General features: G+C 43.3%; 1 protein-coding gene across 1 annotated transcript in view; it reads right to left on the reverse strand.

Annotated features, from left to right (window-relative positions):
* Nucleotides 1-23,120, reverse strand: part of TYR (tyrosinase) — an 82,404-nt gene that overhangs the window by 16,368 nt on the left and 42,916 nt on the right. Inside the window, exon 4 of the mRNA XM_006118374.5 lies at nt 2,511-2,692. Within this exon, the coding sequence (XP_006118436.3) occupies nt 2,511-2,692 (182 nt within the window). The remainder of the gene's footprint in view (nt 1-2,510; nt 2,693-23,120) is intronic.

Here is a 23,120-nt window from a genome sequence, read left to right on the forward strand (position 1 = left end):
GGCTCCAGCCCTGCAAATGGGACTGAAGAAGGACTTGAGTGGCTCATAGATCTTGTGCAGTTTTCGATACAGGTATGAATTTCACCCTTAGTGCTGATTTTTCCAAAGAAATAAAGAACCGTCTTAACTCACTCTTCTGCAAAGCAAATAGGCATGATTAGAAAGGACAGATTTGATTTTGCCTGCAGTGCAGCTGTAGCTGTGTCAGTCCCAAGGTATTAGAGAGACAAAGTGGGTGAGGTAATATTGTTTATTGGATCAATTTCTGTTGGGATGAGAGATGAGCTTTTCAGACATACAGAGCTCTTGAAGAAGAGGTCTCCAACCACACAGGTTGGCCCAATAAAATATATTACCTCACCTACCTTGTCTCTCTAATACTTGCATTTAGTCACTTTTAGTTCTTTTTATGCCAGATTCCTCCTGTGTCTGATTTTTTTTGTTTATTTCTTCAATGTACTGTATTCTGCAGTTTTTGAACTTTCCTAATATTTCACATTTTTTTCCTTGGAAGCTCAATTCCTGGAATTAAGTGAGTGATGTGAGAATCGCGGTTTTCATTTAAAAATAAATAAAAGTTCAAGGTTGTAGATAAAAACTTGAAAACATGTACCCTAGAGATTTAGAAACCAGAATACAAAATGAGGTCCAAATGTATCATTTTTTGAAAAATAAATCTGATGAGCCATTTTAAAAAGTCATAAGAGAAACACTGATTCCTGCTTGTGCTGTAGTTCTAAAATGGTCATCAAATTAGCTAGGACAATGATACTTGAAATAATCAGCCTTAAAATGTGCATTCAGGATACCAATGAATCACAATCTGCTAGACTGTGTTCAACAAAACAATTGAATGAGCAAGCTGAACGCTACTTCGGGGCAGTTTACTAAGCATGGCAGAAGTCAGACCCCATTGTCAGGAAGCAAAATCTTCCCAAGGAGCAGATCTGCCTGAAGTATTGTAGTATTGTCCTGGCAGAGAGAAAAAAGCTATTAGGGTAAATGTTAGTCTTGCTAAAGTGCCTCTGTTACCTTTGATATATGATTACTGGACTCTTGGCATTTGTAACTGAACAGATACATTCACAAAATGTTTTCTACCAAAAATGGAAAAAGGAAATATTCACCATTCCTACACCATTCCTTGATCTCATTCATTTCTTAATACTTCATAAAAGTTTTGATCTTCTAGCTGTGCCTTGTGTCCCAGGCTTGTATCCCTGATCCACATGTCCCCCACTTTGGTCACATTCAAATCCAGGTCTAATCACTCCAGTGGCCTATCTTGGTAATCACAAAACCAAAGTCCAAGATCTGAATGTTCCTTAGCTCTGGGGAAAGCTTAGGTCTCAAACAAAATGTATCTTTTATCTTAGTGAATGCAGATTTTATTGAAGCCTACATTCCTAAGTGGCCCTGGGTTACAGATTAATAGCATTTCTCAACTATGCACATTTAATCTATTTTAAGTAATAAAAAGATTCTCATGTAGCCCTTTAGTTGCATTTCTGTAAAAATGGCCAGTACAAAGCACTTAAGTCCTACTTAAGTTTTATTTTGAAGACTTAAATGGTACATCAGCCATTTGCTAGGGAGAAGTTAGCCTTGATAATTAAGGTAAGAGATTTAAGTTTTCAAGTAGAAAAGGTAGTTTTCCACCTGCCAGTCCTGAAACCTGAGCATGGGATCTGAAATGCCAGCTGGATTCTGTCTCTTTTTCACATTGTCACCACTAATTAAGAATACCTGGGGACAGATTCTGCCCTTAAGTATGTCTGTGCAGTTACATGGGGCCAGAGCCTTGGCTTCTACACATTGGCATTGATCTAAGGAGTGGTGCTAATTTACACCAGGACTGCATCTCGACTGGCAAGTTTTTCAGCAAAAGTGGCTGCCAGCTGTCTACACTGGCCACTTGATTTTGTGCAAAAGCACTGACGTTCTACTGTCCGAAATCAGTGCTTCTTACGCAAATGCTTTGACGTTCCCATTCGGGCAAAAGCCCTTTTCCAGAAATGCTTTTGCACAAAAGGGCCAGTGTAGACAGCTGAAAACTGTTTTGCACAAAAAAGCCCCGATGGCGAAAATGGCGATCGGGGCTTTCTTGCGCAAAACTGCGTCTAGATTGGTACGGACGCTTTTCTGCATTTGCGGAAAATCATGCCAGTCTAGACGTAGCCCAGGGCTTTTGTCTTTTTATTAGGTCTTCAGTGAAACCTGATTTCATCTAGCTGTATTTATTAGTTTTGCACTTCTACAACTGAAAGCCAAACAAGGTCCTGCCATTGGAATTCCCTTAAGAAGTCTGTTGATAATTACCCAGATTCCTATGGCTGCCTGCGTTGGCTGTGCCATACTGACAGATTTTGGTCACTAGCTAATCAGATATGACTCCAAATATTCTCACTGAATAAATGTGATTAGGAAGGAGCCCTTTTTAGTCAGATACTTTGCAGATGTATTCTATCTAAAGATAGCACATTCTGAATTTGCTTATCACAGAACATTACCTGGGTCTGCCAGATATTCATAATCATATCCCAGCTCCCTTGATGAAGTAAAAAATTCTCCATTTCTGTAGAGAGGAATAAATGGGACCATGTAATATTCACGATTATGTCCAATGGGTGCATTGGCTGCTGGGTAAACTTCTCGCAGGGGTCTGTGCCTTCTAAGCCACTGTTCAAAAATACTGTAGAAGAAAGAGAGTGTAGGTTAATGCTGGAAATAGACAACAATGCTCCTTTTTGCAACTACGGAGAACTTCGGCAGGCTGATTTGCTGCTACGTTGAACCCTGAGGAATGATTAATACCTGTCCAAAATGAATTTGAGGGTATGTGTAAAATGCTATCAAATCAGCATGGCAGTATTTTATGCCTACTGGGTTTTCAGTTAGTACAGCTGTGAGTACCTGCACAAAGTGTGAGCCAGTGAAGGCTCAAGATTGGTATCTGCAAGGATACTGGTTAGCTTTTATAATTCAGTGACTAATTTATGCAGCAATTATTATAGTGTAATTACAGTGTGGCTGTGCTTTCTGATAGTTAATTACTACTAATTTACATAACTAGAATGTTAACTATGGGACTGAATTAAGCATATTACTGCCCCTTTGATTTCATACTTAATATACATGTTCTTTAGAATCTAGGCACATTAGCTGCATTGCATTCACACTGTAATCAGTCTAAGTAATACTGCCCCTTTGATTTCATACTTAATATACATGTTCTTTAGAATCTAAGCACATTAGCTGCATTGCATTCACACTGTAAACATTTGTTATAGCAGGGTTGTAGCACTATCGTTAAGGCTGAGATTAACTTACTCTTTAACAACTGATTTCTCCAAGTGGTCTAAACATCCACATGCTTACTTAGAATATCTTGAAAACTGCTGGGCAGCATGATGTCTTGGGATAGTGTTAGAGGTGCAGACTAAAGATGGTTTGAACAAGGAATTCTTCACATACCACCCTTTCCTCTCTCAAAATCAGGTGATATCAAAATGGGGTGATTCTTACAGATCAAGGTGACATGCTGAGGCCACTGTACCGAAGCAGCACCTCTGTACTTTGAGTTGAAATCCTAGTAGCTTTCTGAGACTGTGTTGGACATATTTGTTACTCAGTTCTTTAGGAGCTCCTTCTGGAGTTTATGCTCAGGGTGCAAAGTTTCTGGTAAATGAGCTGATATTTCAAAGTGTTCTGGTTGTCACCTGCATGCTCAGATTTTACTTAACTGAAGTATCATCTAGGGAAATGACATTCAATAAATAGGGGGAGGCCAAAAGCTTGGGGTAACAAGTAGCATTAGGGCATTGGAATCATGTTGCAGGATTCTCATCCATTTCCTGAATCACAGAATCATAGAATACTAGGACTGGAAGGGACCTCGAGAGGTCATCGAGTCCAGTCCCCTGCCCCCATGGCAGGACCAAATACTGTCTAGACCATCCCTGATAGACATTTATCTAACCTACTCTTAAATATCTCCACAGATGGGGATTCTACAACCTCCCTGGGCAATTTATTCCAGTGTTTAACTACCCTGACAGTTAGGAACTTTTTCCTAATGTCCAACCTAAACCTCCCTTGCTGGAGTTTAAGCCCATTGCTTCTTGTTCTATCCTCAGAGGCCAAGATGAACAAGTTTTCTCCCTCCTCCTTATGACACCCTTTTAGATATCTGAAAATGGCTATCATGTCCCCCTTCAGTCTTCTCTTTTCTAAACTAAACAAACCCAATTCTTTTAGCCTTCCTTCATACGTCATGTTCTCTAGACCTTTAATCATTCTTGTTGCTCTTCTCTGGACCCTCTCTAATTTCTTCACATCTTTCTTGAAATGCGGTGCCCAGAACTGGACACAATACTCCAACTGAGGCCTAACTAGTGCAGAGTAGAGCGGAAGAATGACTTCTCGTGTCTTGCTCACAACACACCTGTTAATGCATCCCAGAATCATGTTTGCTTTTTTTGCAAAAGCATCACACTGCTGACTCATATTCAGTTTGTGGTCCACTATAACCCCTAGATCCCCTTCTGCCATACTCCGTCCTAGACAGTCGCTTCCCATTCTGTATGTGTGAAACTGATTGTTCCTTCCTAAGTGGAGCACTTTACATTTGTCTTTATTAAACTTCATCCTGTTTACCTCAGACCATTTCTCCAATTTGTCCAGATCATTTTGAATTATGACCCTAACCTCCAGAGCAGTTGCAACCCCTCCCAGCTTGGTATCATCTGCAAACTTAATAACTGTACTTTCTATGCCAATATCTAAATCGTTGATGAAGATATTGAACAGAGCCGGTCCCAAAAGAGACCCCTGTAGAATCCCACTTGTTATACCTTTCCAGCAGGATTGTGAACCATTAATAACTACTCTCTGAGGGTATGTCTACACTACAAAGTTAGTTCGAACTAACGGACGTTAGTTCGAACTAACTTTAATAGGTGCTACACTAGCGCTCCGCTAGTTCGAATTTGAATCGAACTAGCGGAGCGCTTAGTTCGAACTAGGTAAACCTCATTTTACGAGGACTAACGCCTAGTTCGAACTAGCTAGTTCGAACTAAGGGCTGTGTAGCCCTTTAGTTCGAACTAGTGGGAGGCTAGCCCTCCCCAGGTTTCCCTGGTGGCCACTCTGGCCAACACCAGGGAAACTCTATGCCCCCCTCCCGGCCCCGGACCCCTTAAAGGGGCACGGGCTGGCTACGGTGCCCGTGCCAGGTGCAAGCCTGCCAGCACCCAGCCAGCAGACCCTGCACCTGGCACGGCACAGAGCCACCCACCCGATGCCCCCCAGCCCACCCCCTCTTGCCGGGACCAGGCTGGCGGCTCCCGGGAGCTTGCCCTGGACCGCAAGAGGCGGGCACCTTCCTGGGCTAGTGCGGACATCGTGGACCTCGTCCACGATCTCCGCACTAGGCACAGGAAAGTGACCGTCTAGGGCAGGAGAGCTGCCAGCCTGGCCACCCAGGACCAGGTGTGCATGAAAATCAAGGGGGTCCACTGAGACCCCCGACCCTGAGCCCTGAGCTTACAATGGCCGTCCTGGGTCAGACCAAAGGTCCATCTAGCCCAGTAGCCTGTCTGCCGACAGCGGCCAACCCTAGGGACCCTGGAGGGGATGGACCGAAGACAGTGACCAAGCCATTTGTCTCGTGCCATCCCTCTCCAGCCTTCCACAAACTTTGGGCAGGGACACCACTCCTACCCCCTGGCTAATACCACTCCATGGACCCAACCTCCATGACTTGATCTCACTTCCCTTTCAACTCTGTTCTAGTTGTAGCCTTCACAGCCTCCTGCAGCAAGGAGTTCCGCAGGTTAACTATTTGCTTTGTCAACAACAACAACAACTTTCTCTTACTAGTTTCAAGCCTGCTACCCATTCCTTTCCTTTGGTGTCCTCTAGTCCTTCTTTATGGGAACTCAGGAAGAACTTTTCTGAATGCACCCTCTCCACCCAACCCCTGCTTTTAGAGACCTCTATCCTGTCCCCGCTCCGTCTCCTCTTTTCTAAGCTGGACAGTCCCAGTCTCTGTAACCTCTCTTCATCTGGGACCTGTTCCCAACCCCTGATCATGTTAGTTGCCCTCCCCTCTCCCAGTCTTTCTCTTCCCCTCTCCCACCTCCTTTTCCCAGTCTCCCCCAGTTTTGTTCAATAAAGACAGAGTCAATGTTGGAAGAAACGTTATCTTTATTTTGTACATCAATAAGAAGGGGGGCTAGGGAAGGGTAAGTGGAAGGAGGTGAGGGAGGAATGGGGTACGAGCCCCCGATGGGGAGGACTGGGCTGCCTCTGCGGGCTTCTGGGGGTGGAAGCTCTCCTGCAGCCCCCCGATTGCCCCCTCTCCCCAGATGGCAGCCTGCGGCAAGTGCAGCCGGGCTGATGGCCGAGTGCTGTGATGTGCTGAGTGTGGGCACTCCGGGCAATCCAAGCCAGAACTTCTTTGCAAGCGGGGCACCCCTTAGAACTGTGTGTCCGGGGTGGGGGTCGGGACCCTTTAAGCGCAGCCCTCGGCTAGCCTGAGACAGCATCTCCATGCTCTAAGTCCTCCTTTTATGCCCTGCCGGCACTGCTTCCGGCCATCCTTAAGCCCTGTTCAGAGTCCACTCAATGTGGACTTGCTAGTTCGAACTAGCAAAACGCTAGTTCGAACTAGTTTTTAGTTCTAGATGCGTTAGTTCGAACTAGCTTAGTTCGAATTAACTAATTCGAACTAAGTTAGTTCGAACTAGCGCTGTAGTGTAGACATACCCTGAGTATGGTTATCCGGCCAGTTATGCACCCACCTTATAGTAGCCCCATCTAAGTTGTATTTGCCTAGTTCATTGATGAGAATATCATGCGAGACCGTATCAAACGCCTTACTAAAGTCTAGGTATACTTAATGGTGAATGGTGGGATGGAATGAAGAAAAACAAGTAGCTGTGACTCTCATCAGTGTCAGCTGACCAAAGGGTTTACTGAGCATCAGGAAAAGTTCTCTTCTAAGGACTGAGTGAGGCTGACATTGACTGATATGATTCCAATACACAGAGCAGTGACTTAAATAAACACGGATATTATTTTCAACTTTCTGTGATTACTTATCTCATCTACACAAACCAAGGGATCACACTTAGTTCCTGGAACCACTATCCCCAAGAATTCTGTCAGATACTAGAAAAAATATAGTCCTTTTTATGGTCCTTTTAAAAACAGTCATAGCAAAGTTCAAGTCATATTTCTTACCTCATGAATTGATATATAAAAATTAAGCAGTGGACAAATTATAGTAACCCCTTACAAACATCCCTCAACCAAAGGGCGGCATTTTTGTAGAACTTTCCAACCTCCTGTTGAAATGAAAATCCCAGTGTCACCTTAATTCTGATGGTTTTCTCCTCCCACCCTAATATTGGTGTGACAGATTAGAAGCAGCAGTATGAGTTATGGTCATTTGTTCAAAGATATCCTCAGATAACCCCCTTCCTTCTCTCCCTGACTAAAGAACTGATTTTAATAATCAGAAAGATCTAAAATCCACAGGCCTTGAAAACTTGTATGCCACAACAAAGGCTAGTATCCAATTTGTGATGCAAATTTGGGGTAATGTGACTAAGGGGGTTCCCAAGAATATAGCCTCCCTATAATAGGAGCATCTTTTAATTTTCAAAATACACTAGAATTACTAGCATAGTGAGATTCTCAGAACATGTATATTTCTAGGTACAAACGGGTATGTTTCTAGTCATTTGGTCAAGAGATTCCTTATAAATGGCTCTACAAGTGCCCATTAATGAGCTTATTTCATTATACAAATGGTTCTTAAATGTCTTGATAATTAATATTTAAGAGGTGTTGGGTTTGGCAGTAATGGGGGGAGGGCCGAGGAGGAACAGTATTAAGGGGAATGGGTTAGTTCATACTTAGAACTATTGTGTCAGGCTGCATTCATCTCTGTGGAGTATCTTGATTGGTCTGAGAAGAATGGGTCACTTTACACTGTGCCAAGACTTTGATGCTATTGAAGTTTGTACAGAGCCTCTTCCTCCTACAATTGTTCTTTTGCTGATACGGGTTCTCCTCCATTCTTCCTGCTCCTCGGTGATCATCGATCACCACCTGCCTTCCTCTCTGTAGCCCAACTGAAGGCATGGATGGGCCAAGAGGATGGCAGAGGTTAATAGTTGCATGGCAGTTCCCAGGAAGCCTCCCTCTGCCCCGTATAAGATGATCTGCAGTTATGACTTCCTTACACCCATCACTTCCTCAACATACAAAAGGAGGGAGAATTTCCTGCTTAAAAAAAAGCGGTGTTAAGGTTAACAAGTCTTGTACCTTTCCAGAACAGCAAACGTACCTGCGCTTAACCTTCTAGAAACCCGGAAAGAAAGAGTTTATGTAAGACAAACTTAACCCTCTGAAAACTACGAAATGCAGAATTTCAGTGTTCACTAGCCCCAAGCCTCAGCATGGGAACCTACGCATTAATTCTGCTGAAATCTGGTGCAGGTTTCTGCTCAAAAATTCACAAGATTCTGAGCGATATGGAGAGAAACTGGTCTGTGGCTCCAATCCCTCTTGCTCACCTCGAAGTCCTAGGGAGCTAAGAAGGAGGTCATGCAGTCTTTTGAGGTAGCTTGGTAAGGTACAGAGCCATGGCTCCCTATGCTGTGTGCTTGGGCCTTTTCTGCATATGTGATTCCCCTCTCTGCTGTTCAGCTGTTAATTTCAGTACATTTGGCTTTGTTCTTGAAATCCCTGTCCTGATCTCTGGTGGCCTACACTGCAATAATCTAGTCCCTATCTGTATGCTCACGGGTGGCTTAGGAATATCCTTCAATGGGGAAGGGAGTGAGATATTGCAGGAAGGTCAGATACAAAGGATGGCTGGTCCACCTACTGTGTATGGGAGAGGAGGGCACCTTGCTGGCTTAGAAACTGCTGTTGGAGAGACAAACGTTGGGGACAAGCTCAGGGACAGGTCAATGAATCTATGCTTATGTGGTTTTCGGGCCTGAGACTGGAACCACCTGGAATGTGCAGGGCAGCTGTGAGTCACACTTCAGCCCAGCTATAAGGACTGGTGAGGGGCTATGAAGAGCACTTCATACTCTGACCATTAGTGGGGGATGTGAATTTTAGCTACAGTTTATTTAATCATTACCAGCTCAGGAAAAGGATGTCTCTGGGCTATACCCGCAGCTGAAGTAATCACTGACATGTCTGTACACTACACAAGGATTCTGCGAGCAGGTTGCACTTCTGGTCATTGGAACAAAATGACTAATTCAGAAACATTTTGCTTATGCTGGCAAATTAATGCTCTCTTCCAAGCAGGATCAGGACCTCAGTTCTTTTTTAGGATCAAATGATTTAACAGATGAAGGCATTGCTGTGTTCCTCCACCTTGTCAGCCTCTCCAAAATGAAAATATTAATCTTGATTAAATGCTTAATTTGTGGCTCTCATCTTTAGTTAATTTTGTCAGCCCTGTCCAGAAGAACTCTCTTGACAGAATCATAATGCTCAGCTGAGGCAACCAGACTGATAAATTTGAACAATTCTTTCAACACTTTTATCTTGTATTTAAACGAAATAAAGTTTGAATAGAAACTCTCTGATCAGTTTCAATATTCAGAAATCAGTTTGTTACACTGAGAGGTTCCGTGACCACTAAATAATTGTGCAAAACCATACAGGAAGAATGGCTCTGTGGTTGGAGCACTGGACCGGGCTTGAGAGACCTTGGGTACCTCAGTTGGTTGGAGAACTGGGACACAGAGAAACTGTGAAATGGGATAATAGTACTTCCATGATTCACAGGCCCACCAATGGGGGGACAAAGAGAGCAATCACCCCGGGGCCTGCAGATTCAAAGGGTCCCAGAGCTGCTGCCACTGCTAGTGCCCTGGGCCCCTTTGAATTGCTGCTGGAATGCCAGAGTGCCGCTCCAGATGGATGAGGGCTAGCGGGGAGGCGGGGGGGAGGAAGGGCGGAGGAGAGGGGGAGGCTTATTGCAATCTGGGCAGCACTAAGGGCTGACTGTTCTTGGGCCACCCCTTCTGGGAGTGTAGAGCCACCCCCCTACACACCTTGCCCCACTGCTGACTCATAGAGGTTTTGTGAGGTTCTTATATATGTAGTATTGGAGAATGTCACAGTATCTGTGACATCCCTGTCCTGATCTCCAACTGCCTACACTGCAATAATCTAGTCAGATAGAAGGCAGAAGTGGGAACTAAGACCAGGATTTTCAAAGTTGAGTGATGCAATGGCTGTCTCAGCATATAGGTGCGGTAATCTTTGAATGCTCCACTTGGGATACCTTAATAGTTTGACGTTCAGAATATGCCGAGCAGCTTGGGTCAGAACATCCAGCCTTTGTAAAGTGTCTTGAGTTCAGAATCTAAGTTGTGACTCACTTGAAAACCTTACTCTGACCAATATGCAGTTTCACGACCTCAAGGGGGGTATGTCTACACTAGAAAGTTAGTTCGAACTAACGTCCGTTAGTTCGAACTAACTTTCCTAGGCGCTACACTAGCGCTCCGTTAGTTCGAACTTAATTCGAACTAACGGAGCGCTTAGTTCGAACTAGGTAAACCTCATTTTACGAGGACTAACGCCTAGTTCGAACTAGCTAGTTCGAACTAAGGGCTGTGTAGCCCTTTAGTTCGAACTAGTGGGAGGCTAAGGCTTCCCAGGTTTCCCTGGTGGCCATTCTGGCCAACGCCAGGGAAACTCTATTGCCCCCCTCCCGGCCCCGGAGCCCTTAAAGGGCCACGGGCTGGCTACTCACTTTGTGCCAGTTGCAAGGCTGCAAGCACCCGTGCCTGCACAGCCTGCACCTGCCACAGGATGAGCCTCCTCCCGCCCCCCCCTTTGTCCCTGGGGCGGCCCATCCCCTCCTCGCAGCCCCCCTCCCCCCCGGCTCGGTGGCCGACGAGCGCCGTACCTGCATGAGCACTGCTCCGACAATGGATCTCCCCACGCCGAACTGGTTCCCGACGGATCGGTAGCTGTCCGGCGTGGAGAGCTTCCAGAGGGCGATGGCCACCCGCTTCTGGAGGGGGATGGCGGGCCTCATGCGAGTGTCCCTTCTTTGCAGGGCAGGGGCGAGCCACTCGCAGAGCTCCAGGAAGGTGTCCCTCCTCATCCTAAAGTTCTGGGTCCACTGTCGGTCGTCCCAGCGCTCCAGGACGATGCGGTCCCACCAGTCGCTGCTGGTGTCCAGACGCCAGATGCGGCGGGGCACGCCAGTGCCGGGGCGCCGCCGCGGCTCCTCCACGGCCCCCAGGGCGGCCAGGCGGAGAGGCAGGGGGCTGACGTTCCCCAGGTGGTGCCAGGCAGCCTCGAGCCATTGGTGGCAGGCTTGCAGCAGCAAGTCCAGAACGTGCACCAGAAGGTGCAGGGCGAGCCGTGGCTCCATGTTGCCACCTGCGGCGGCCCCCCCGAAGGGAAGCACCGACACAGACGGGCACAGAGACCAACGCTTTGCTGTCCCTCGGCGAGGTTGGCAAGCAAGCAGGAAAAGCTGAGAACCGGCTGTCCAGGGGGGTCCCTTTAAGCACGAGCTTCAGATAGCCTCAGACAGCAGCCACACAAAGCAACTGCTGACCTGATGCCCTGCCAGAACCGGTTTCAGCTGCCCTTAAATGCCCCCCTGCGTCCAATCAGTGTGGACGCGCTAGTTCGAACTAGCGAAACGCTAGTTCGAACTAGTTTTTAGTTCTAGATGCGCTAGTTCGAACTAGCTTAGTTCGAATTAACTAATTCGAACTAAGTTAGTTCGAACTAGCGCTGTAGTGTAGACGTACCCGGGGAGATATTCAAAGGAACAACAACTGGCCAACCAATGCATGTGCCTTTGAATATTATTTGTATTGTGGTGGCACTTAGGAGCCCTTGTCATGGACTCCATTGTGTTAGGCACAGTCAAAAAGGTGGCCCCTGCCCCAGGGAGAGATCTCCCATTAAATCTATACACTACATTTGCATTTTTCCTTGTTTGACAGTATCTGGTCTGTTATATAGTACAGGCAGTCCCCGGGTTATGTACAAGATAGGGACTGTAGGTTTGTTCTTAAGTTGAATTTGTATGTAAGTCGGAACTGGTACATATTGTAGGGGAAACTCTAGCCAAACATTTTTCCAGAGCTCAGTTTTATTCTCCCACACCTCACTTCCCTCAGTCCTTTATTCTCAAGCTGAGGTGTCTGCTGAGAAAAGCCGCTCCGCGTCTCCCTGGTCTGCTGGCGGGGAAGCAGCTAGTGCGGGGTTGCCTCACCCCGTTTGTAAGTAGGGATCCGATGTAAGTTGGATCCATGTAACCCGGGGACTGCCTGTATAACCAGCAGCAATGTAACCAGAGGCAATGTGGGTCTAGTAGGTAGAGCAGAGAACTGAGGGTCAGGAGACCTAGCTTCTATTTCCTGGTTATGCTAATGACTTTCTGCATGAGCTTGAGCAAATCACTTCACCATGCCTCATTAAAATGATTTAAGATTCTCCAATGATAAGTGCTACACATGTGCAACGTGTTTTTATCGTGGTAGCAAAATAACTGAATTCATGAACAAACATTTAGTACTATTTAAATAATATTAGGAAAAGCTTTCTAACTATTTGGATTGTTGAGTTCTGGCATAGACTTCCAAGGGAGGTTGTGGAATCCCCATCATGGTGGAGTTTTTTTGGGGTTTTTTTTTTACAACATGTTGGACAAACACTTATCAGGGATGGTCTAAGACAAGTTAATTTGGTGCTGCCTCAGTGAAGTAGGCTGGACATGATGATCTCTCTAGGTCCCTGTAGTGGAAATGCAGAAGACGATTGTGAGGTCGAGGAAATTAGGTGGTGTACCACAATCATTCCTTTTGTGCCTGCATTTTCTTATAGGCCTGGATGCTCTAGGCAGCCATTTGTGCTTTTTGCTGCTTATTATTCTTTTATTATTCACAAAGAGTTAGCCATTTGCTCAAGATGGTACAGTGTAGGAATGCACTGTTGACTTTCAACAAGTTCTGGGACAGGTCCCAAGGACATGCACCTGGTACAGGAGTCCAGGAGGGCTTGGGAAGATCACATAGCTATCTTCGCTGAATGTTTCCCACCTGATAATGCTAATTAGTTGGCCTGAGAAAATATGCAAAGTATCAACAAGCAAATTATTGGATTTGGGAAAATATGCAATGTATCAACAATTTGTTAGGTTCTCAAAACAACAGGTGTGATTACGGTAGATCCAACAGTATATAAGTGCTGGAGATAGTCCCAACATTGGAACCTTCGCGTAGACTAAAGCTGCAGAAGATGCTACTCACTGGTCACTGAGGTCCGTCTGCTGTCCTTCTTCAGGGGGTTCCCGGCAGCAGAAGGGACGTAGGCATTGCATTTTATCCTGAGGTTTGCTTAGGCTTAATGAGTACTGTATTGTATTTTCTTAATAAGTATTATATTTTATTCTAAGATTTGCTTTATTGTACTTTACTCTAATATTAAGCATTGTATTTTACCCTAATATTTGTGTAGTAAAATCTTTAAGCCTTCACCCAAGTTGTGTGTTTATTGCCTCGGAATCCTTCAAGGGAAGAACCATTGCCTCTTGGCAATACATCCCTTCCAGCATGATATTTCTAAGCTCCTATTCTGAACTGTGCCACAGAGCCTCTCTGTGACTTTCAGCAAGGTCACTTAACATCCTGTGGCTTCAGCATCTCCAGGTGAAAGGAGTGGTAAAAGATTCTTCAGGATGAAAGATAATGAAGACTCTCACTAGGTTGACATGTCAGTTATTTGAATTTTCATGCATGGTTGTGTTCTGTTGAAATGTAGTTTGCTTTTGCAAAGAGCTTTGATATAGTAAGTTGGAAGGGGCAGACCTTGCCTGTACAAAGAAAATTAAACCCATCCATAAAAAAGCACGAATATAACATTTCCCTGTGATTACATATCAGATGGATTTAAATTTTTTCCTCAGAGCACTGTTCAATACATACCCGATTATACAAAATTAACTTAAATGAGTTTTGGTGGAAAATTAATTTTAAAATGTTTGATTGGGAGGGGGAATGAGAGTAATTTGATAGTGATTAAAAAAAGCCACCAAAATAAAATGGCTGGATATGTATTGTTCTATGAATAATAAATGCAGCACAGATTATGGCTAATGAAGTGATAATTCAAGAAAATGAATGAATGTGTGATAAAAGCAGTCAGATTTGCTGCCAGTGAGATAGCATAAACTGCACTGCTGCATGTAATTTCATATAGTGTTAAATAATATGCTCTCCTAGATGGAACACAGTGTGCACAAGAACATAGTGTGTACAAGCAGAGAATCTAAAAATCTCGAACGAGGGATGGAGAGTAACTGTACATTTTAACATCAAGGCTGGATAAGATGTCCTCCAATTTAAGCACAGCTAATGGCCTTGAAGCTGAAACAAATTCAGGTAAGTACAATGGACTGTGTTATGCAGGCTGATTTTCATCCTTTTTCATTTGTGGACCCCATTCATATTTTTGAAAAGCTTTTGGAAATTCAACCTGTGATCTCTGAATTCCTATGCTAGAAATCCTAGACTGGCAACTGTCTGAGTAGAATCTAGCCATAAATGTTGCATGTGTTCAGCTCAAAGTTTGATGGTGGGTTTCTATGCTAAAGACAACACTTGTGAGTTTTGAGCTGTAGGTTTTCTGGGCTCTGAAACTTTATTTTCATAGTCACCTGTTGCAGACCCTGTAGGCATAGTGTGCAGACCCCAGATTAAAAATCATGGAACTAGAGTATCACAACAGTTTCTTCTGGCCTTGAAATCTATGAATCTACAAAAGTTTCATCTCTCACAGCAGTTTTACAGCAATGCAACACTATAGACATATAGCAAAACAGATTCATCATGAATGGTTTATTTTCCTTTGAAATTTACAGCTTTTTATTTTTTCTAAAAAGGAAAGGAAAATGAAAACAAATGGAGGGAGAATTTTACTACAGTCCAGTTATGGCAAGCACCGTATTGCTATTTAAAAAGTTAGCACTAGTCAGATACTACAAAGTCACCACAAGCCTTTCTTATTTACACTGCAATCAGAGATGAACTGCAGCACATGTGAACACACCTGAGCCAGCTTTGATCTAACTAGCTCATATACCAACAGTAGTGAAGCTGCAACAATAGAGACAGTGTAAATCTGGCCAGGTCACAGTGCTCGTGCTGCATCCTCCTGTGTTTCCATGACTTCACTACTATCATTATTCAAGCCAGTTACAGCAAAGCTAGCTCAGGTATGGCTACATGGGCTGCGGTCATATCCCTGAAAACAGACTGAATGTATTCTATGCACTGGGGGAAACTGGTATCTCAGATATCACTGAGTTATAAGGGTTGGAGAATGCAGATTTTTAAAATTTGAACCACTTCATACTGCAGTGGCTATTGAGCACCTTGGGGACTCTCAGGCTGGTTGTAGACAGTTTACAGAACATAAGATGAGAGCATGATTAAAAAGTAAAACATTGCACATGGCTATTGTTAGAATAAACAGCTGAGGTTTATAGTATGGCAGAATAGAAGATTTTTTTAAAACATGTACTGGACAAAAAGTACAAATATTAGATTTCTAGACCACACATAGTAATATGGTACTAAATCACAGAATCATAGAACTGGAAAGGACATCCAGAGGTCATCAAATCCAGTCCCCGGTACTCACGGCACCATCTAGACCGCCCCAGGAAGGCATCTGTTTAACCTGCTCTTAAAAATCTCCAATTATCTTCAATCTCCCTAAACAATGTATTCCAGTGCTTAACCACTCTAACAAAGTTTTTCCCTAATAGCCAACCTAACCTTCTCTTGCTGCAATTTAAACCTATTGCTTCTTGTCCTATCCTCAGAGGTTAAGGAGAATAATTTTTCCTCCTCCTCCTTGTAACAACCTGAGAACTATTATCATATCCCCTATCAGTCTTCTCTTTTCTAGATTAAACACACCCAATTCTTTCAACCTGCTCTCATAGATCATGTTTTCTAGATCTGTAATAATTTTTGTTGCTCTTCTCTGGACTTTCTCCAATTTGTCCATCTCTTTCCTGAAATGTGGCACCCAGAACTAGATACAATAATCCAGCTGAAGCCTAATCACTGAGGAGTAGAGTGGGAAAATTATTTCTTGTGTCTTGCTTCCAAAGCTCCTGGTAATGCATCCTGGAATGATGTTTGTATTTCTGTTACCATGGTACACTGTTGACTCATATTTAACTTGTGGTCCACTATGACCCCTAGATCTCTTTCCACAATACTCCTTCTTAGGCTGTCATTTCCCATTTTGTATGTATATAATAGATGGTTTCTTCATAAATGGAGAACTTTCCATTTGTCCTTATTGAATTTCATCTTATTTACCTCAGACCATTTCTCCACATCATTCTGAATTTTCAACCTACCCTACAAAATATTTGCAGCTCTCTCAGCTTGGTATAATTCACAAATTTTATAAGCATTCTCTCTATGCCTTTATGTACATCGTTGGTGAAGCTGTTCAACAGAACCGGTCCCAGAACTGATCCCCACCAAATCCCACTCATTATGCTTTTCTAGCATGATTGTGAAACATTGATAACCACTCTCTGGGAATGGTTATTCAACCATTTAGGTTGTATTCCCTTAGTTTTTTGATACTGACCTTTTCATTAACAGCTTTATAAAAGTCTAGATATACCATATCTAACTTGTCTAAGTAATTTTTAACTTGTTCTTTCCCTATTTTAGCTTCTGATTTTTAAGAGATAATAGCTAATGGCTCAAATGCCTCCTCTATCAACTCCTTGAGTATTCTAGGATGCATTTAATCAGGCCCTGGTGATTTGAAGATGTAGTAAGATGAGGGCATAAGATATAAGGACAAGCCTAGTCTGAGGCCTAGCTGACAATGAACAAAACATGGCGAACATAAAGCAAAGCTAAGGAGACATAAACCCATATTGCACAGGCCTCAGAACTCAGATCAAGACCTCCTAGTTCGAACTAGGGTGGCTAACGTAGGCATTCAAACTTGCAAATGAAGCCTGGGATTTAAATATCCCGGGCTTCATTTGCATGTTCCCGGGTGCCACCATTTTTAAATGTTCGAACTACCTGCCTGCGGCTACACACGGCATAGACTAGGTAGTTTGAATTAAAGCTCCTAATTCAAACTACCGTTAAACCTCCATGCAGGTCCACCTGTTTGGGAATCTCCCTAACATTCTCAGCCGTGAAGGCTGAAACAAAGAAATCATTTAGTTTCTCCACAATGGCTTTATCGTCCTTGATTTCTCCTTTTGTATCTCGATCGTCTAGGGGACCCACTGGTTTTTTAGCAAGCTTCCTGCTTCTAATGTATTTTTAAAAAATTTTGCTATTGCTTTTTGAGTTTTTAGCTAGCTGTTCCTCAGAATCTTTTTTTGCTTTTCTTATTACATTTTTACTCTTGATTTGACAGTGTTAATGTTCCTTTCTATTTATCTCACTAGGATTGGACTTTCACTTCCTGAAAGATGCCTTTTTGTCCCTCACTGCTTCTTTTACGTGGTGGTTAAGCCACGATGACTCTTTTTTAGGTCTCTTACTATGTATTTTAATTTGGGGTATACATTTAAGTTGGACCTCTATTATGGTGTCTTTAAAATGTTTCCATGCAGCTTGCAGGGATTTGGCTCTTGTCACTGTGCCTTTTAATTTCTGTTTAAGTAACCTCCTCATTTTTGCATAGTTCCCCCTTTTGAAATTAAATGCCAGAGTGCTGGACTGCTGAGGTGTTTTTTTCCACCACAGGAATGTTAAATGTTATTATATTATGGTCACTATTCCCAAGCGGTCCTGTAATAGTTATCTCCTCCTGATCCTGTGCTCCACTCAGGATCGAGAATTGCCTCTCCCCTTGTGGGTTCCTGTACTAGCTGCTCCAAGAAACAGTCATTTAAGTCATTGAGAAATTTTATCTCCGCTTCTCTTCCTGAGGTGACATGTACCCAGTCAATATGAGGATAATTAAAATCCCCCATTATTATAGAGTTTTTTATTTTGGTAGCCTCTCTAATCTCCCTTAGCATTTCAATGTCAGTATCACTGTCCTGGTCAGGTGGCTGATAATATATCCCAACTGCTAAATTCTTATTATTGGAGCATGGAATTACTATCCATAGTGATTCTATTGACTATATTGATTCATTTAAGATTTTTATTTCATTTGATTCTACATTATCTTTCACATACAGTGCCACTCCACCACTCACATGGCCTGCTCTATTCTTCGGATATATTTTATATCCCGGTATGATTGTGTCCCACAGATTTTCCTCATTCTACCAGGTTTCAGTGATGCCTATTATGTCAATCTCTTCCTTTAATATGAGATATTCTAATTCACCCATCTCCTTAGTCAGACTCCTAGCATTTGTGTAGAAGCACTTTAAAAAATTGCCACTATTTATTTGTCTGCCCTTCCCTGATGTATTGGATTCCTTTAAAAGTGGTTGTTTGTCTGCTCTGGCCCATTGTTTGTCCTCTCCCCTCTTCTCTTTCTGATTACAGCCTAGAGAATCTCTATCAATGGATTCTCCTTTAAGAGAAGTCTCCATCCAATTTATGTGCTTCTCCGCACCAATCTTAGTTTAAAAACTGCTCTACAGCCTTTTTAATGTTTAGTGCCAGCACTCTGGTTCCACCCTGGTTTAGGTGGGGCCCATCCTTCCTGTATAGGCTCCCCCTTTCCCAAAAGTGTCCCCAGTTCCTAATAAATCTAAACCCCTCCTCCCCACACTCTCGTCTCATTCACGCATTGAGACTCTGAAGCTCTGTCTGCCTACCTGGCCCTGCGCGTGGAACTAGAAGTATTTCCGAGAATGCCATCATTGAGGTCCTTGATTTCAGTCTTTTTCCTAGCAACCTAAATTTGGCCTCCAGGACATCTCTACTACCCTTTCCTATGTCATTTGTACCTACATGTACCACAACCACCGGCTCCTCCCCAGCACTACACATAAGTCTATCTTGATGCCTCGAGAGATCCACAACCTTTGCACCAGGCAGGCAAGTGACCATACGGTTTTCCCGATCATCACAAACCCAACTCTCTATGTTTCTAACTATTGAATCACCCACTACTAATGCCTGCCTCTTCCTAACAACTGGTGTTTCCTCCCCCTCAGAGGTATCCTCAGTACAAAAGGATACCGCAACCTCCTTTGGAAGGAGGGTCCCAACTATGGGATGGTTTCCCTCTGCTCCCATTGAATGCTCTGTTCCCCTGAGACTTTCATCCTCCTTAAGAGCACTGGGGCTCTCAGACTGGAGGTGGGACAGTACTACAGTGTCCTGGAAAACCCCATCAACATAGCTCTCTACCTCCCTCAGCTCCTCCAGTTCAGCCACCTTAGCTGCCAAAGCTTGAACTCGATCTCTGAGGATCAGGAACTCCTTGCAACGGTGCACACATATGCCACTCGCCCACAGGGCAGGTAATCATACATATTATACTCGATGCAATAAACAGGATAGCCCCCACTCTGCTGCTGGGCTTCTGTCTGCATTTTTTCCTATGAATGAGTTTGATTGATAAGGTTTCGAGTTAAAATAGGAAGTTTTTATTAAAACCTTTAACTAAACTTTAAAGACTGGCAAGAGGACCTTGGCTCCTTCCCACTCCCCTTCCAAACTCCCTCTCAAAAATCCCCGTTTGCTGTTCCGGGTAGCTGACTCATGGGTTTATAAAGCCCTGGCCTGCCTGGTAGCCCAACCCCTTGACTAAGGCTCAGCCAATTAACAGAGGCTTCTAGATTTCAAACCTTTAGAAGCTCACAGCTTCCATTTGGAAAAGGTTGAGTTTGTCAGGTTTGGTGAACACACATTTGTTAGACCTGAGCTAAACTACTTTTCCTACTCAAGACATTTTTTTAAACTGGTCAAAGCCAGCAATTTCTCCCTGAAGTGTAGGAGGAGATTGTACTCCTTGATATAGATACCACCATGAGTGTCCTTCTCTTCTCATTTTCAAGATGCTGTAACTCTGTTTGCTTAAGTAGTTGTTCTTAATTTATACCAGTTCCAATGGCTATGTCTGCACAACTAGACAACCGTGGCTGACTCATGATAGCTGAATTGGGATTGTGGGCCTTGGGTTGTGGTACTGTTTTATTGCTGTGTAGATTTCTGGCTCAGGCTGGGGAGGGAGGGGCCCAGAGCTCAGGTTCCAGCCCAAGCCTTGAAGCCTACAAATCGGCCCCACAAGCCTGAGTTAAGTGTCATGGGCCAATCATAGGTTTGCTTTGCTGAGTAGACATACTCAATAGGGTTAGAATTGTGTCCTGCTATTGTATGTAGAAGACAAACTACATACAAGGTGGACTATGACATCCCATGCTCTCCAAAAGAAGAAAAATAAGGATTTATAAATGCACTAATGTGTTGCACAAATACACTGTTAATTTAAGAACCATCCTCTGAAAGGTCTTATAGCTCTTAGATTCCCCCATAGCCACATTTTATATCTAGGGGGGATGGAGAGAGAGGAGGGGAAATCACTTGAAATAAGAGATGGTACAAATGCCAGCTGCTCCAAAGTTTAATAACCAGCTTTCTCTGAAGAGAAAGATAACAGTATATCGTTCAAATAGATTAAAATAGACTACTATAGAGGTTTCTGGATTGCCTGTATGGATCGTAGTTCTGTGCTCTGTAATTCATTTCTTTTGAGATTGTCATTATAAAGGTGCATGAGGACCCGTAAGCTTATAAATCACAACTATGGCAGCAAAACGATTATTTCTTTTTGCTGAATAGCTGCTGCCTGCAGGTGGGTGAGAAAAATACTATGTTTTCCGAGATTTTTATAGTTAGAACAATTATGGCAGCTATTACTACCAAGGTGCTATGGGAAAGAAATTCAGGGTCACATTGGTTGTCTTCATTAGACTTTGCTTGGATCAATTGTACTGTGGAGAGGGCTCACTTCTCGGCTCACAATGAGATTTCTCTCAACAGAGTTTGAGGGCAAAATAATCTTTTCTTTTAAAAAGCACTAATTGTTTGCATAATATGTACCACGGACAGTAATTCATTGTATAACTGCCCCCGCTGGTTCAGAATATAGGCACACCTTTTGTAGTAATGTTATGCAACATTCGCTCACGTGGACTCACTCGTTTGAGGAAGAGCTCACCAGTTTACAAATTTTTAAGGCCAGAAGGGCAATTCTGACTTCCCACATCACACAGCCACAGGAACTCACCCTGCCTTTAGTTTGACACTGTAAATTGGGATGAAGAGAAGGGCCAAGTGGTTACGGTACTAGTCTTTGATTTGCAAGACTGGATGAAATTCTCAGTTCTGTGTGACCATGGGCAAGCCACTTAATTACCTTGTGCTTCAGTTCCCCATTTCTGAATGGACAGTAAAAGCACTGCTCTCCCTTCTGGGGGTGTTCTGAGGATAAATACATTAAGCATTGTGAGATGCTCAGAGATAGTAATAATGGAGGCCATCCAAGTACCTTATCCAAATACAGTAATCAGTTATCAAGTGAAAACAAAAGTAACCAATCAGACAGTAGCAAAAACCAAACCATCATCATATTTCCATTATGGCTTGGGCATTTAGAGCAGTGATGAAGCTCCTCCACTCCTGTCAGGCAAGTCTTTCTATGGTTCGCCATCTGTGCTCCTGGTTTTTCAGTTTGGCTTTCACAGCCCCTTGCCATGTTGCCCAGACAGCCTCATTTTCACTTCCCTTCACATGCCCATCTTATTGCTACTCTGGGATTGAAAGTACCCTGCTTTGATAAATCTTGAGTTTGTTTTTGGTCCTGTATTTTGATGATTTCCAGACTATGTATAAGATTCTGAACTTGTTCCTGGCTTTATTGATTTTCTTTCTGTCCTGGTGATGGTAAGGTAATATAAAAGGTCATGACATCTGTCTTATTGTGGTTGATTTTCAATCCAATTTGCTAGCTGAATGCACCGAGTCAAGTTCTTTTTTGCTTGTATAAAGTGTTGGGTATGTGATAGGGTCACAAGATCATCTGCAAAGTTCAGGTCTTCAAGGGATGAGAAGCATGTCTTTATAATGCCTTCTGGTATAACTTTCATTGTACTCTGCATTACTCAGTCAATGGCAATGTTGAAGAGGTTTGCAGACATGACACATTCCAGACTTACTCTTGTTTTTACTTCAAAACTGAGCTCACTGTGATCAACATTGTTTGTAAAAGTTCAAAAAGAAGATTTAGACTATGTTGATTATATGGAGAGGGATTCCATATGTTCACAGAATGCACCAAAGTCTTATTCTGTGAGTTTTATGAAAATCCTTCTCAAGGTCTATGAATTTTATGTAGAATTTCCATTGCCATTTTAAGCATTGTTCTATTATGTTTCATACAGTGAAGATCTAGTCTGTACATCCACACCCTTTTGAAAGATGGTTCGCTCTTTTCGGAGAATGTATGATGTGCCCTGGACTATGATCTTACATATTACCTTGCTTGGCACATATAAAAGTGTGCTATCACACCAGTTATTACAATCACTGAGGGTTCCTATCTTTGGTGTTTTCACTATCATCCCATTGGTCCACTCATCTGGCACTTTTTCTCTTCCAGACTGATGTAAATATAGGGGCCAGGATAGATGCTGCTGAGTCAGGGTATACCTTAAACAATTCTGCATTGAAGTAATCCTTTCCAGAACTTTCCCATTTTTAAAGAATTTGATTAACTGAATGATCTCTTCCTTAGTTGTGGTGTCTATGTTGATATTAGGATTAGGGTTGTTAAAATGCAGGTAACTGGGTAACCATATAACCGCTGAAAATTTCAGTGGTTACATGCACCTGCAGAGTGGGCCAGCAGCCAGTTCCCTGGGAGACGGTGTGCACCAGGAGTCGGCTTTTAAGTCAGCTTCCCATGCATACCAGCTCCTGCCTGCTGGTCTTCCTTCCAAGGAGCTGGCTGCCTCCCTGCTCCGTTGTATCCGATACAGAGCCAGCAGTGTGGGATGGCAGCCAGCTGCCAGATTATCAATACAATATCATTTGTCTGCTCTCACAAGGCATTTGACCTCCTCATGTGCCTTATTCTAC

This window comes from Pelodiscus sinensis, chromosome 1, assembly GCF_052426305.1.
Source record: "Pelodiscus sinensis isolate ZL-2025 chromosome 1, ASM5242630v1, whole genome shotgun sequence".
Lineage (NCBI taxonomy): Eukaryota > Metazoa > Chordata > Testudines > Trionychidae > Pelodiscus > Pelodiscus sinensis.